Source organism: Achroia grisella, unplaced genomic scaffold (genome assembly GCF_030625045.1).
Source record: "Achroia grisella isolate CSIRO2021 unplaced genomic scaffold, CSIRO_AGI_Agris_v1 utg903, whole genome shotgun sequence".
Classification (NCBI taxonomy): Eukaryota; Metazoa; Arthropoda; class Insecta; order Lepidoptera; family Pyralidae; genus Achroia; species Achroia grisella.
Genome location: NW_026713061.1, coordinates 2,998,031 through 3,013,144, shown reverse-complemented (window position 1 = coordinate 3,013,144; position 15,114 = coordinate 2,998,031). Strand labels below are relative to the sequence as shown.

Genomic DNA, 15,114 nt, shown 5'->3' with positions numbered 1-15,114 from the left:
TGGATTATTATTACTTTTACGTTTACAGTATAAAATGTCTAAGACATACGAGTACAAGAAATAAACATGGGTAGGTATAGACGTAAATATATAAAATTTACGTAAAATGATGAGTTAATATTAGATCCTATAGGTTATATGAATTCAATAAAGAAAAAGTCTCTAAATTGGTTTAAACCAAAATAACATTATTAATTTTCCAATTATTTATGTGCTACGCTTAGCTTCAGCATCTGCAAAATTGATTTTTACAGCAACATCGTTCATTTAAACCTCATTTCACGGTACGTGTGACTGATATGTTGCCGATTTGATTGCGTTAATTTTTTTAGGTGAGAAGTTAATAATTTTCCTTCTAATGTTGCACAATCTGGCCAATAACGTCCTGTGTGGCCTTGTCGCCATGTGTGTTCCAAACAAATATTTGCTTGGTGTTTCAAAGACTCATTGATGTTTTGACGTTCGAATTTTGAATTAAAAAAAATGGCGCCCACAGCGGCCGCATGTTGCGTTGACACTAGCATTTTTGCACAATGGCTGCTTTGAATGCTTTTATGTTGCGTTCCGAATTGCATTCTTTTGCCGTTTCCTATATTTTAAATGCTCGTCAATGGTGTTGACTTTGAGAATGAATTATGAGTTCCGTCGTTTTTAATGTTTTGACTGCTTTTATAAATTTAAATACTATGATCTTTTGTGCAGTCATGTTAGTCGTGTTTATTATAGTTTGGATAGTAGATATCACAGTTACTGTGGACTTCTATATTATGATTAAGAAAATAAACCATTTTCATAATCATTTCTTAAATAGATATAGGTTTTTTGATTTTATAGAGAGGAAGTAGGTTGGTTTATTTTATGTAGCTGTAAACGTGAACAGCACCTTATTTTTTCCCACCCTCATGTAATTACATGTCGGATAAAATTTTCCTTGGCGGACAAACGTAGAACAATCGTCTACCGAAGCCGTAAGAGTCGCACAGATAGAGCCCCGTATTGGTAAATACGATAAAGGGACTCCGCGCCTGCCACGAGATATATTTAAGGTACCTATTGCCGTAAAGAGAGAGCGCCGCAGACGCCATTCCACCAAATTGAAAAACATCGGAGTGCCCCATAATGCCTCTTAATGCCTCACCCAGAGAGTTATAGCCCCTTAAGTGCGCAGTATTTTTCATATTTTCGCAAATAATGCGAGTATTCGACGAGAGCGGTGTGCGACTGAGTTTTTTATAGTTATGTGGTGCCGGTATTATGCTATCTCCAGTCACTCTTTCGCTTTGTTTCCTCCTTTCCTTAGTTCGATCGTACTCGGCGCCCTAAGTACCTACCGTCACCCGGCCGGGGTTTCTGTAAGTGTTTTTTTTTTATTCCTTAGGAAAAAGAATTTCTTTAATAATAGAAATAGGAAATGTTTATAGATATAAAAAAGTGACAAGATTTAATAGGTTATATTTAGGTAAACAGAGAATTATAACTATCTAAATAGATATTAAGTAGGTAACAAAGACAGGTAGTAAGTAGGTAGTACTACTATTTTGTGCTTAAAATATAGTCAGTATACCTATAATATTTTATATGAGGTATTTTATTTAAGTAACTATCTATAGAGTTTTTAGTTGAGTCATAAACGTCTTGATGACGGCTACCGCTACAAACTAAACAAAAATCAGATTATTAAACATTATTTCTAAGTCACCATTAATCTTAGAAATATCATTGATTAAGTACTTAAGTGGTGGTGGGTTAAAAATTGTTACCTGAGAATAATATAAAAAATAGTTCAGAATTGACAATGATATCATGTAGGCACGTAGATATATGACATAGAGACGAATCAAAATACAAAGAAATGGAGTAATTCTTTTTCAAAGTCAGTTGGATGTTAGAAATTGGCGCCACGGTGCAATGTGTGCCGTTGAGGAAGGCAATATTTCACGGTTTATACCTAATACATGAAGACTCGCGACGTCTGAATAGGCGCTTCGTGTTGTTCTCTCATTTCGTTTAAAAGGGGATGAATTATTAAAAACCTTTTATAGATGTCGGTCCAATGGATCTTAAAGTATGAAACATTACAAACAAATAGATGTGGGGTGCTACACCAGAAGAGGACAACTATAAACAGCCGCCAGGTTGCTAAGATGCGTTATAGTTTGAAGGGTGTAAGATATCACAGTAAAATTAGTACTACAGTGTAACATAGTAGTTTTGAGGAAATACAATTGGAAATAGGGTATAAGTGTACAATATATCAAGGTATTTTAATAGGTCAAGGTAGGTTTAATAGGTTATTTTAATAGGTAAGGTATTTTTTGTCCTGTCTGTTGTGTTATTCAGGTTAATTTATCTGTGTATAGATAAATTAACCGACAGTTATAATAATTCCATAATGTGTGCCGAATTATTTAATTAATTGCCATTTCAATCAAATAAAAGAAATGTTGCTTATAGATATTAAAAAATACTTCATGTTCAATTGGTAAATACTGTCTATTAGATAATTTGTAAAAAAAATGCAGGTACTTCCAAGAAATCAATGTATTTATGCCATATCACGAAATTCACACCTGACTCTACTTCTGGACAACTGCAGGTAACTTATGGATGATAAAAGGCGAACAATTTTTAAATTTCATAATATTCACAACCATCTCATTTACAAACCTTGATTGTTGAAAAATAAGGAACAAACATTCGAGTATATTTTTGGCTGTTATAATAAATTGTAGAAGTGCAATATGTAGGTAGTATTATGTAATATTATAGTATCTGTGGTAGTACCCAAAGACGTGAGCTAACACGTTCCAGAATATTTTTACAACTTGCACAATACCTGAAATTTGGAATGTCACTATGACAAAGATTGTATATTCATACCTAAATTGTTACATACTAAAATATAGCTAAATATTATAATGTTCTTCCAAAAGTAGGTGTAACCTGGGCATAGACAGCCTCGTTGGTCTAGCAGGTAGGACACAGCTGTAGGTACTTCTTGCTGTTTCGGGACCGCGGTCGATAGGTACAAACATTTATATTCATAATATGAATGTTTGTATTGGTCTCGATGTTTTCAGTGTACATTTTTTTGTAGATACATAGATATGTAGGTATGTGTGTGTAAAAATGTATTTAAGTGTTTAGATATATCAGTTGTGTAGTAGGTACATTAGATATATCTACAAGCTCTGCTTAGCTTGGGACTAGATGACGTTGTGTGAATTGTCTAGGGATATTATACAGTTATTATTATTATTTATTATTAACTATACCTACCATGGCGGGGCATCACGTGTAGTCTAGGTATATACCTAATGAGAATAATGTAAAGACAATTAGCCCATCATCGTCAGGTCATCTGGGGTACGCCGTTGAGATCCTAATTGTTAGTAATAGGACAAGGCCCCATTACAAGCAACCCCCCCTCTAACCGCCTCTATGGGTTTGAAGTCTAAAATTTAAATAAGGTGCTTATTTTAATAGCAAGGCGTGTACTATATTTTATTTTCATATTGCATTTCATTTAAATAACTACCTATAGGTATGCCTTAATATAGAGTTTCGTAATGGAAATTATAAATGTTGACAAACATGTTTCTTGCATGCAATGTTTTTCTATCACAGCCATACCTATCTCTTTCACGCGCGTACTTAAATGGAACATTCTTCATGTCCTCCCTCTCGCTCTAATCCGCTGAACTGTTTTATGGGCGGGCGCATTCTCTACGTCTCGTTGCGCGTGCGTTTTCATTTGACACCATTTTGAATTAAACTTATTATTGTCTTTTGTAATTTATTAATACTTAATATTAAGTATATTACAACCAAATTTTGTCTGAAGTCATCTGGTGGGATCAATATTTTAGTCCTAGTTAGTTATATAATATCTAAATAGTTATAATTGTGGACATTACATACCTATACCTACATTAATGACTCCGATATGTTAATAGTGAGTAGTCGAATAATAGGTAATGATATTTTTATTGATATGAAAAGCTTAGCAAATGAGGGGTGGCAGCTAGGGGGGATGTCGGTGACAGCGGGTAGCGCGGCCAGTGGTTGTGCCGGGGGGCGGTGCCGCCTGCCGCCGCCCCGCCCCGCGCGTGCTTCTCCCGCGCGCTCAGTCCGCGCTCGGCCGCCGTACTATTCCATCTTGTGTGTATTGTCCGAACTTACAAGCACTGACACGCGCGCAACGATCACAAGTGCATGCAAATGTTTTTTGTCAGTGAACTCAAATAGAAATAGTTATGATTTTAACACAGTTTTTATCATAAAAAATACGGTCTTTTTATTCGGTGACTAGAATGTTTTTAGCGAAATGTTACGGACGGTACCGGTGAGATGGTCGATCGTATGAAAGTTGGACTGATGTACTGATAGTTGTTTGATGGATGTGGAAAACGCGGAGTGTTGGAGGTCGGACGGCGACAGGATGGTGGCGGAGGAAGGGAAGACGAGGGCTACGGACTTCTCGATCGCGGCCATCATGGCCCGGAGCGCCGCGGAGCCGCGCAGCCCCGTCGCGCGCTCTCCGCCCCACACTGGTAAGTTAGGCCTAATTCTTTAATACCTATTGCAAATAAACTACGTAAATTAATATGACAATGTTATTATCAGCAAAGAAAGTGATGACTATAGTTGAAAAATCTGAATGGATTCATGGTACTTGCAATACCTTGATATGCAATAGTAAATACTGTCTATATATAGATATCTACTTAAATGTTAAATTTATATACAAATTGCTACCAAATTAGCTGTATTACCTACAATAGTATTCGATATCGAAATGTTAGTTTTATTCTAATATATAGAAAATTACAATAAAACTAATATTTCGTGACGCTAATGTCATTAATTTTTAGCAATAAAATATCCTTAATAAGTGCAACTATTTCGTTTTGTGTAAATTGGCCAAATTTCATAAAATAACTGCTATTAGTACCTATGTTGGTCACAGTATGCTTAGCTACCACAAGGGATCAGTGAACTTTAGTATCGAAAAAGTAAAAAAAAATAGTATTAACTATTATTTTAGTAATAGGGAGTTAGTATGCAATATTATGTTCTCTGTGGTAATAGCTAGTTTAATGCAACCAAAACATGACATGCATGTATATGGTATGGTGGGTCATATACATATATAAGTGTAAATGGACAGGATTCCATAAATGAATAGGTATATTTTAAATAATAAATGAACGGTCTAGAAAGGGAATACCGGTGTCATATATCGTTTCAAAAAGGTTATAAAATATGCACTTACGTAAGGTTATAAAGATCCTCAAATTGCTATATTTAGTTATTGCTCTCAATGCAGATATATCTTACTGCAGTATTAGTTATCTTCTTTTTCCGGCCATATTCCATTTTCATTTGGGGTCGGCTCTCCTAATCTGCCTTCTCCAGTGGTGTCTATTCTGGAGATATTCTGTAGGTATATTCTTAAGAACAACGGCAACATAGAGTCGGCGACAGGGCTCTATGTTGCCGTTGTCCTTAAGGTTCTTACTAACTACTGACACCCATGTTAATCAAGGTCGTCCAGTATTAGTTATCTATGTTACAATATTTTTTTACTGAGGTACACTTTTTAATAAGTCTCGCCTATGTCAGCTATCTAGCAGCTTGCTTTGTAAGCTGTTTTTGGTGTAGCATATGCAGTATCCTATAATTGCACTGCCTTATGTCACCCTTCATCAGAAGACATCTTAATAATTAGGAATAGTACTCATAATATCATGGATATCACAGGAATCCGTGATAGATATTTGTAGTGCTTTTGATGTATATTAATAAGCGACAGTTACCATTTCACAACATCAGATGGGTCGAAATTGTTTGCCGTTCAAATTGTGTAAAAAAGGCATACCTATATTAATCTGTTTTCTATTGTAATGTAAGTATTAAAAACTTTCTAGAATTGAATACTTTCGTAGTATCTATCAATATAGGTATTGTAACTATCTGTAATTATAATTACTGAGAAAACTAAGTAGATATAGATACCGTATTGTTCTTACCGCTGTAGGTAGTACTTATACTGTGGGAATGCAATTTACATACCATAGAATAAGAAAAAAGTCCATAGAAAATATTACGCAGTACTTAGTACAACAAAATGTGAAACCTGTGAAGAGTTTCTCTAAACAGTTACAATTAATAGACTTGGTAATATTGCAAAATAAAAAAAAAAATTGTATTAAGAACACGGAGTTAATGAATTATTTTGGTTCACCAAGAGTCAATTTTGCAATTTGTTTAGTCCTATTTACGACGCTTACTTTTCTAAAAGTATCTACTGTGTTATTTTAAGAACAACATGCAATATTGCCGCTTAAACGATACATTTATAGGTAGGTAGGATATAGGTATTATATTAAAAGTTAAGCATGTTTAATAACAATATTAGGCAGGTATATTTATATCTATATTTATATTTACATTGGCACAATATTTTAGATTGGAGATGTAGAGAAAAGTAAATTAGTTATCTAAATAACAAAAAATAAAATGCAATATGCTGTATAAGTAACTGCCTAACAATATTATTTATGTCAGTTACATGAAACAAAAATTGACGATCCACCTATTGACAGCAATATTTTACTCACCAACCGTTGTATGTTGCTTGACTTGCTTGGTCTAGTAATTATTTAATTTTAATATAAACATGTGAAATCAAAAACTAATTGTTAATATGTAAGAGATATTACTGAATTAGTTTTTTTTAATATTTATAATTAATTATAGGAAAAGGCTTTAGACAGCCGTAACTTGAAAATGTAGACATCATATGAAATTCGTACCTATAACCACAATTTCCGGCATAATATCTATATCTATATAGGAATATATAGTTATTCATGTGTTGCATACACATTAATTTATTCCTATATATTAGGATGCAAAAACAAATCGAAAAAGGAATATAAATATATTATAATAATAAATTTTAGCATTATTTGGAATGAACCTAAAGTTAGACAAAGCTATAGAGAAAATATAAGTCTTTTGTTATTTTTGATCAGGTGGAATGGTTTTATAAGGTATGTATTTCACCTACATTATATTTACAAAGAAATCTAGGCTATTAAATGTACATTTTCATGTTTTCAAATATAAGAATAATAAAAGTCCAGGCGAAACTAAAGGGTTCGATACTAATTGGTGTGGTATGCGCGGGCGCAGGCGTCGTGTTGCGGGTCAGTTCGTTATTTTGGATTAATTGCGTGGAACCGAGTTCATTCGATACCGGGTCTCCGGTTTGGTTGTAAGAAATTACCTGTTATTACATTAAATTATGTACTTTATGTCACAATAAGCAACTTTCTGTCCCCGTTGTGATGTCTTTTGTGGATTGTAGTTCATAATCAAATAAATAGGGCATAGATGAAAGGTACCAACATGTTTGCGCTTTATTAGAATGCAAATTGTATTACACTTATTTGAACCCATTTACATATAGTTGCTTGTCATTATAATAATTTCTTTATTTACAAATTGTTTCATATGTTTACATTGACAATGATTCCTAATGAAATGACCTAAATGATCTTCTTAACACAACAACCGATAACAACAATATGTATATAGACGACTATTACGACTTACCATTGTGTTGTTGTTAATTATGAATTCTAGACACCGCTTTGTCAGTGCAGTGGTGTTGTAAATCAATTGCCTTAACTTCTCGCGGTCATGAGTTCAGTCCGTGCAGTAAACAAAAAAATACTTTCTTGAGCACGTTTATTTGTATTGATCTTAATATTTTCAATGTATGTTTTATTGTTTTTTAGTAGCTGTAGTACGCATACCTACTGACACGGTATAATGTGGAATAAAATATGGTTTTGTCCTATTTTAATCTCAGTAAATATACCTACTTAATACTATTAAGTTCAAAAGTAATATAATTGATAGTGAATTACGTCATCTCTTCATGACAACTTAAGAATAAGTAACTGTAATATGCCAAATTTTTACAATTTGACTTATCGATTTTACTGATTCATTCGTTTTATTTATAACTTATTGTAGAAGCATTGTATGGATATATAATCATTAGGTATTTAAATTTAGGTGCTGCAACGTTATCTAATAATATTATAATATGTTAGTAGTTAGGTATTGATGGAGATATTCAGTGGATTATATAGAGTAGCAAATATAATTTATTCTTGACTGATTCAGTTGCACGTTACATATCAACTATTACTTAGCAACATGATTACCTACTTATTTTAAATGTGATGGATTATAATTTTTCTTCTTAAATCAATGTGCCTAATAGATATAATTAATAATGAAAATAATAATTGCAATACTACAATGTGGAGAAAAGAATTAAATATTTACCAACATACAGGTGTACTTTTATGATAATCACGCAATGACAATGCGCAATATATACTAATAATTTGTATACAAACGGCCAAAATATAGTAAACGAAGAAAACATGTTATAAATTTCATTCGCTATAATTTATTGTAATTTTGTTTTGACAGTCTTGTTCACCAACAATAGGGCTGAGTAATTACATATGATAACCAATTCGTCAGAAATATTCTTCAATACCCATCAAACGATGATTTGATAAGAAATATATCCGATATGAAGGTGAAACTAGTAATGGAGGGCAGTCAGTTAAGTGACTTAGCTATTTGGGCGAATCACATAAAACTCTATTAACGGTGATATAGTTATGTGTTTATTAATGTTTCTTGAGAGCTACCTACTTCGTACCAAGTAGAGGTACCGTAGGTACGGTAGGTAGGTAATGGTATGTAAAATTTAAATTAGGTATTATTAGCGATTATATGTATTATTGCATACATTTTTATTCCTTATTTCAACGCCATCTAGATTATTATTTTTTGGGATAAATGATAATTATCACTAATCTATCTGTTCTCGTAATACTACTCTAAACTAATATAGTCTATTTTTATGTTAAATATGGGTAGGCATTATTAAGAGCAGTTTAGTTGAGAAAATGTAACAAAGAGATAGACGGACAGACATACTTTTGAATTTATAATATTACTACGGAAATATGTATTACCCAAAGTTATTCTATACATATTTTGTCAGTTATTGCAGTTTTGGATATTAAGCGCGTGATTTATATTATTTGAGCCGTGAAGAACTGACTAGCAAGATTTGACGGCCTTGGTGGTTTTTTATCTGTTGTTTAGTACACATAACACAAGTTCTGCTTAGGTGGAACTAGATGGCGCTGTGTGAATTGTCCAGGATTATAAAAAAGAGGTTTCAGTTTTGAAAATTAAAGAAATACAAAGTTACATTACTAAATGAAATTAATTTGTGTCCTATTGCATCAGGTTCGGTATCGAGACAGAGTTCGCCGGCGTCCCTCAGCTCGCCGGCGTCCAGCTGTCGGTCGCCAGTGCCTGATGAAGACGTGGAGGTGGACGTGGAACAGTGCTCGGACGGTGAACGAGATGCGTCCGACCACGCCATACCATCACCCGCCCCGTCTTCTGGTTTGTATCACCTAATTGATGGATATTCATCCAAAGCGGACGATGATGAGATAATGACGACTAAAGTTACAATAAATTACCGATGCATATTAGTCGCTGATCGCCGAGAGTTGCATGTAGACAAGGGAAGCTATTAGACCCCTTTTCTTTTTTTTCTAGGCTTTTTTTGTGTTACTGAAAAAGCATACCTAGAGGCTAACGACCCATTTGTATCTATTTTTTTAAAATAAAGATTACATAATTTCGTCCTCGTCATACAACCTGTGTTCAGGTCAAATTTAATTAGTATCTGTACAGGTATTTAATCGTGAAAAGGTAACATGTGGATAGATTTTTGAGTATGTTGATAATAATAATAATCTTTATTTATCTCAAACAGAAACTTTTTACACAATACAACTATTGCCCATAGAATAATATAATTTAAAAACTAATTAATGAGACAAAACGGTCTATAACTCAGTGAGGGCAGTGAGTCCACCCTCTCTCACCTATTCTGTTATAGCCTTTATCAGTAAAATAAAATGTGAGATCGACGACGACGATAGCATATTAAGTTTTGAACTACAACTAACAAAGTAAAAATAAAAATTGACAATAACATAAAAATATGGTGCACAGGAATTTTATATGTGGTACCTATCTCTCTATGAGTAGATAGGTACATCAGCTTATGGATAGGTAATATTTAGTTATTACATGATGTTTAATATAATTAGTACAATAATAGTAGGACAGGCACGCCTACTAGTCCTAAACTAAGTCAAGCTTATGTTACTGGTTGTAGACAATTGATAGAAATACTAGAATGCATTTTTTAAAATACATGCGTAATATATATAAAGAAAACACTTAGACAGATAATATAGTCATGATTATAAATGTATTGCGTCGTGCGAGGACTTGAATCTGCAATCATTGGAAGTAAGGTTAAACACACCGGTGTTTAACAGCAAGACCACAGAGGCCGTCAAATCGACGTTACTCGTATTGATGTAGATTACAATAATATTCTTGAGAACACAGTCGATCTTGATACAACTTTGTCGGGCTCATGTGCCAAGATAGAAAAACTAAATTAAACTTGTTAGATAGACAATTATCGGTGCAATAAACAGACTTTCTCATACATACAATTCTGTTCTCACAGACAACACTTATTCATATTGAATGACTAGAAAACGTTGGTATCACTATAATCAGCGAGTGCGTATAAATTAGGTAATGTGGGTACATTGTTTATGGCAATAGGGTCATTAAATGACTCTGGGCTGTAATTGGAAAAATATTAAGTATAAAGTATGTAATTGAGAATAAATATTTCAGTAACATGCTTAAAGATTTCGCATATAAATTCACTACAATCATGATAATTGATAACAGTACTACGGATAACGTACCACTTGACCACGTAGTAAATGTTATCCGCTACCGATTGCAAATATATATATAATGGTTCATATATAAAATACCTACTGCGGAACTCTTTTAAAGTCTTATGTATGCCGTTTAATATCATTAATGTTAAATTCTTTTTTGTGTTTAGGTTAAGAACAACGCATAATCACATTCTCTAATATCTAAACTCTTTAGAGCACTTTCTCATATTGCCATTATAACAAATTTGTAGAGCAAGCACAACTATTTTTACATTACCTTCGAATAATGTTACTGAAACTTCACAGAATTAGGTGAACGAGACACGCCGTCACCAGCGCGACCGTTACCACCGGCCACCTCGTGTAACTGCGAGGAACTGTTGTCAGTAGACTGTCAACTGGAGACTAAGGAACTGTGGGATAAGTTCCATGATCTCGGCACTGAAATGATCATCACCAAGACTGGGAGGTAAGTTTTAGTAGTTTTTAATTGCAGTATTAAAATATAAGTTTTATTATAATCACAATGAGAAATGTAAATCTCTCTGAAAAGCAACAAAGTAATAGACAGTTTCAAGGCTTTTCAACAAAGACCGTTGCCGAAATAATCTCACAAATAATTCTTTAATTAATTGCTCAGCTCATCAACATAATGCAATCTTTCACTCCGCTAAAATCGGAGTCAAAAACAAATTAATTCACTGTACAATCGGCCCCCAACAAAGGGTTCAACGGAATGGATTCATCAGCCAAAGTGGCCAATTCCGGAATAATTACTTCGCGAACCCAGTCGTCCTTCAACCCTTTAACGAGATAAATTAAAAGTACATTTTTTCCTAACCGTCGGCGTAATGCCGGGCTATAAATTCACAAAGCCCCAAAGACAACATACAAAGCTATGGGGGAGGGGAAGATGTTTTTATAGTCACGCCGAGAGGTTTATCTAAATAATTGCGTAGTCGGTGGCGGCGAGCGGAAAATTGGCATCGACAGAGGAACGCAACGCGCGACACTCGCGCCCTGATCTCTATGTTTGGAACTGGTCCGGTGGGAGATGAACTTTTATAATAGTATTATTAGAGGAAAATAAATTTAACAGTTATAACTGAATTCTTAGGTGTTATAATGTAAAAATATAACTAAAAAAAAAATATAACTAGCTGTACCTGTGGTTTTACGCGCGTGAAATTTATAGGTAGCTAATATATAGCTACTCTGATCATAATCTGATGTATATTACTGTAGAGTTTCATTCAGTAGTTTTTGCGTGAAACAGTAACAAACATCCATCCATACACACAAACTTTCGCGTTTATAATATGAATAAGATTTAAACAGATAATTCTACTAATATTATAATTATAAAAGTAATATTATAAATGTTTGTTACGATTGTTCAATCACGCTCATACATGTAGATATAAGATATCTTAGATTAATTGCATGCAGTAAGTAGAATAAAAATATGTAAAATTTTTAAAAGGACCCTTATTAAAATTCTTTATATTCTTATTATACTGATGATTCTGCTTTAAAAAGTTCCTCACAGAGTGCCTCTGTCATGTATCATACATATTGAATTAAAAAGTTCAAATTTGTTAACTTGTAATTAATTTTGACGTATTCCTTTTCTGGAATTAAGTGCTGGCATTGTGTTGGTTAGCGTTATGGTTTAAAAAAAAGGTTTAATTTAAATAAACATCAGTACTAATGGTCACTAACCAAAAATATAAATCTCTATGATTTTTATATAACTATCGTCATTGACATGCAAATTGTTTTATGATAGTTTATCAATTAGAGTTGTAATAGCAAATTAGTTCAGCGGTACAAGTGTATAGAATGTTTATAAGCTCCGTATTAGCTTCGTGTCATATGTTATCTCCGGTGGGGAGTGTCCCGTCCCGTGGCAACAAGTGCAGTTAGTCTAAATCACTGTTGCCTCTCCCTGAGAGGATTTCAATCTCGAGGGGGAGAGTAAGCTATTGTTCCATTGTACAACGCGACAAAATAATCTTGATACTTTTAGTAGTATCGTAATATGTGATATTTTTAATCGAATATTAATAATAATGATTGAACCAGGCAGTTAATATTTTAATATCAATTTATTATCATCAATTACTTAGGTTAAACACACCGTAAACATTATTTCATTTGACTGAATCTAACAACCAAGTAGTATCAAAGGAATTCCAATTTACATAATTTACCATTTTATTTGTGTAGCTACAGCAATAAAATGTTTTATTCAGAATATAAAAAGTATCAACAGCGTGTAATCTTCACATACAGTCTAAACAAGAGATAAATCAACCCGTCCAATCAAAATGGGATATCAGGGACAAATTTTTACAAGGGAGGGTAGCGAAGCGCGTTTTTAAATTGCTTTACAATGCATTGCCTGCCTATTAATACAATTTGGTTAGATGTTTCATTTTTAGATATACAAACAAAATCGTCAGAGATAAAATAAAATTTTATAATGAAACGCGAGTGCAAAACTAACAAAAGGAGCCAATAGCAGTAAAGTGCGTTACAGCGCTCATTTTTATGACAAACTTAATATGAAAGCATAAAGTGGGCCCTTATCTCCGGACATCCCGTAATACGCTTTATCTTTTTTTATTGCGATGCACAAATCCGTTCCTTTCCACATCGACTCGATCTCGACTTGCTTGTGGTCGAGTTATTGTATTTTGTATCGTATTTTCCAATTTCACATTTTATATTATTAAATTCATTGAGCTTAATGGCGCATAATATGAGAGAGTTCAGTTATAATATATCAGTATCGGATATTTTATAACAACGTCAATTAATTATGATATATAATAATAACATTTTATTTATAAAACTACATATATATTAATAATACACATACCTTAGTTATTTTGTGATATTATTACGTTATGGTTTATGTATCGATACAATTACCTTATAAGCACATCACTATCGTTCCGTGCTCGCGAGAAATGTCGGCTTGTCTCGATTTATTTATTTTTTTCGATTCGTCGTTTTGATTTACAGACGGCCACTTTACTGCCGAGTGGACTTTGTTAGAGGGAACTAACTGTGGACGATTTATGTGTGCGGTCATTCGGGACACCCGTTTGCTCAATATATTTGTTGAGACCTAATATTCTTCTGTTTATGTTGAATAATATCTTTGCAGTATCTCAAAGTGCGAAAATCAGTTATCTCTTAGATACCACAGTAGTATTGAAGCTTAAAAGTGGTACATCTTCGACCATCTTTATGTCTGTGTGTGTATGTTGATACTTTTATTAATTTCTGTAGGGTTTATACCTACTTATATTAGCGTCGTACTTATATTGTCCCTATTTTTTTTGTCTATAGGTCATGAATAATTATATATTATCAGTTACCGTAGTGTAACATTGCATATACCTAATATTATGCACAGGGGATTATTAGTAATGTGGACTGATGATGCCATTGCTAGCAATGCACCAAGTCATATTTAACCTCTACGCGGTTCGTCATGGAAACCATCGTGATATTTTGTTGTGAACTTGTCACGATGGTCTAACTGACCTGACCTCATGTTCATCTTATTATCCTCCACTGGTGCCTCGCCAGCGTAAACAGCTAGCGCAGACGGGTGCACTATACTCATTATCATCCATAAAAAAGAAATTACTCCTTTAGGTATATAACGAAATGATGAAGTGGATTGTTGTGAAAATAATTAAAATAAATAGATTTTATTATTTATTGGAATAGAATAAGAATTATGAATGGGTGTAAATTTTATTACCTACTTGTACACCATTGTTAGTGCAGTCTCGACTGTAATACATACCTATTAAAATTTATTGAATATTATATGAATATATACCTTATTGCTATTTACTATTATGTAAATATATGTTATTACTGGTTCCGCGCATGACATTCCATAACAAATTATTAGAATACATTAATCTTCTAGGCTTATTGTTTATCAATTATGTCATAATGGTGTTAACCTTGTTAGCGACATAAGAAATATATCTATACATCTACATATATAATCTTAGGTGGCACGAATACATATTATTATTTCTAGTTGTACTTTTGATGATGATGATGGTCACTAGGTAGAATCGAATTAAATATCTTGATGAAGTTTGCTTATCGTGGTGAATATATAGGAATTAGCCATAATTACTTCCAGGAGCGAACGTTTGAAGGGCCTAAACCAGACCTGCTACAT

At 33.3% G+C, this 15,114-nt stretch overlaps 1 protein-coding gene across 1 annotated transcript in view; it reads left to right on the top strand.

Annotated features, from left to right (window-relative positions):
• Window positions 1–4,145: 4,145 nt before the first annotated feature.
• LOC131853663 (T-box transcription factor TBX20-like) overlaps window positions 4,146–15,114 on the top strand; it is a 74,144-nt gene continuing 63,175 nt past the window's right edge. The window contains exons 1-3 of the mRNA XM_059204643.1: window positions 4,146–4,553; window positions 9,355–9,516; window positions 11,202–11,364. Coding sequence (XP_059060626.1) covers window positions 4,397–4,553; window positions 9,355–9,516; window positions 11,202–11,364 — 482 coding nt within the window. The 5' untranslated portion in view covers window positions 4,146–4,396. The remainder of the gene's footprint in view (window positions 4,554–9,354; window positions 9,517–11,201; window positions 11,365–15,114) is intronic.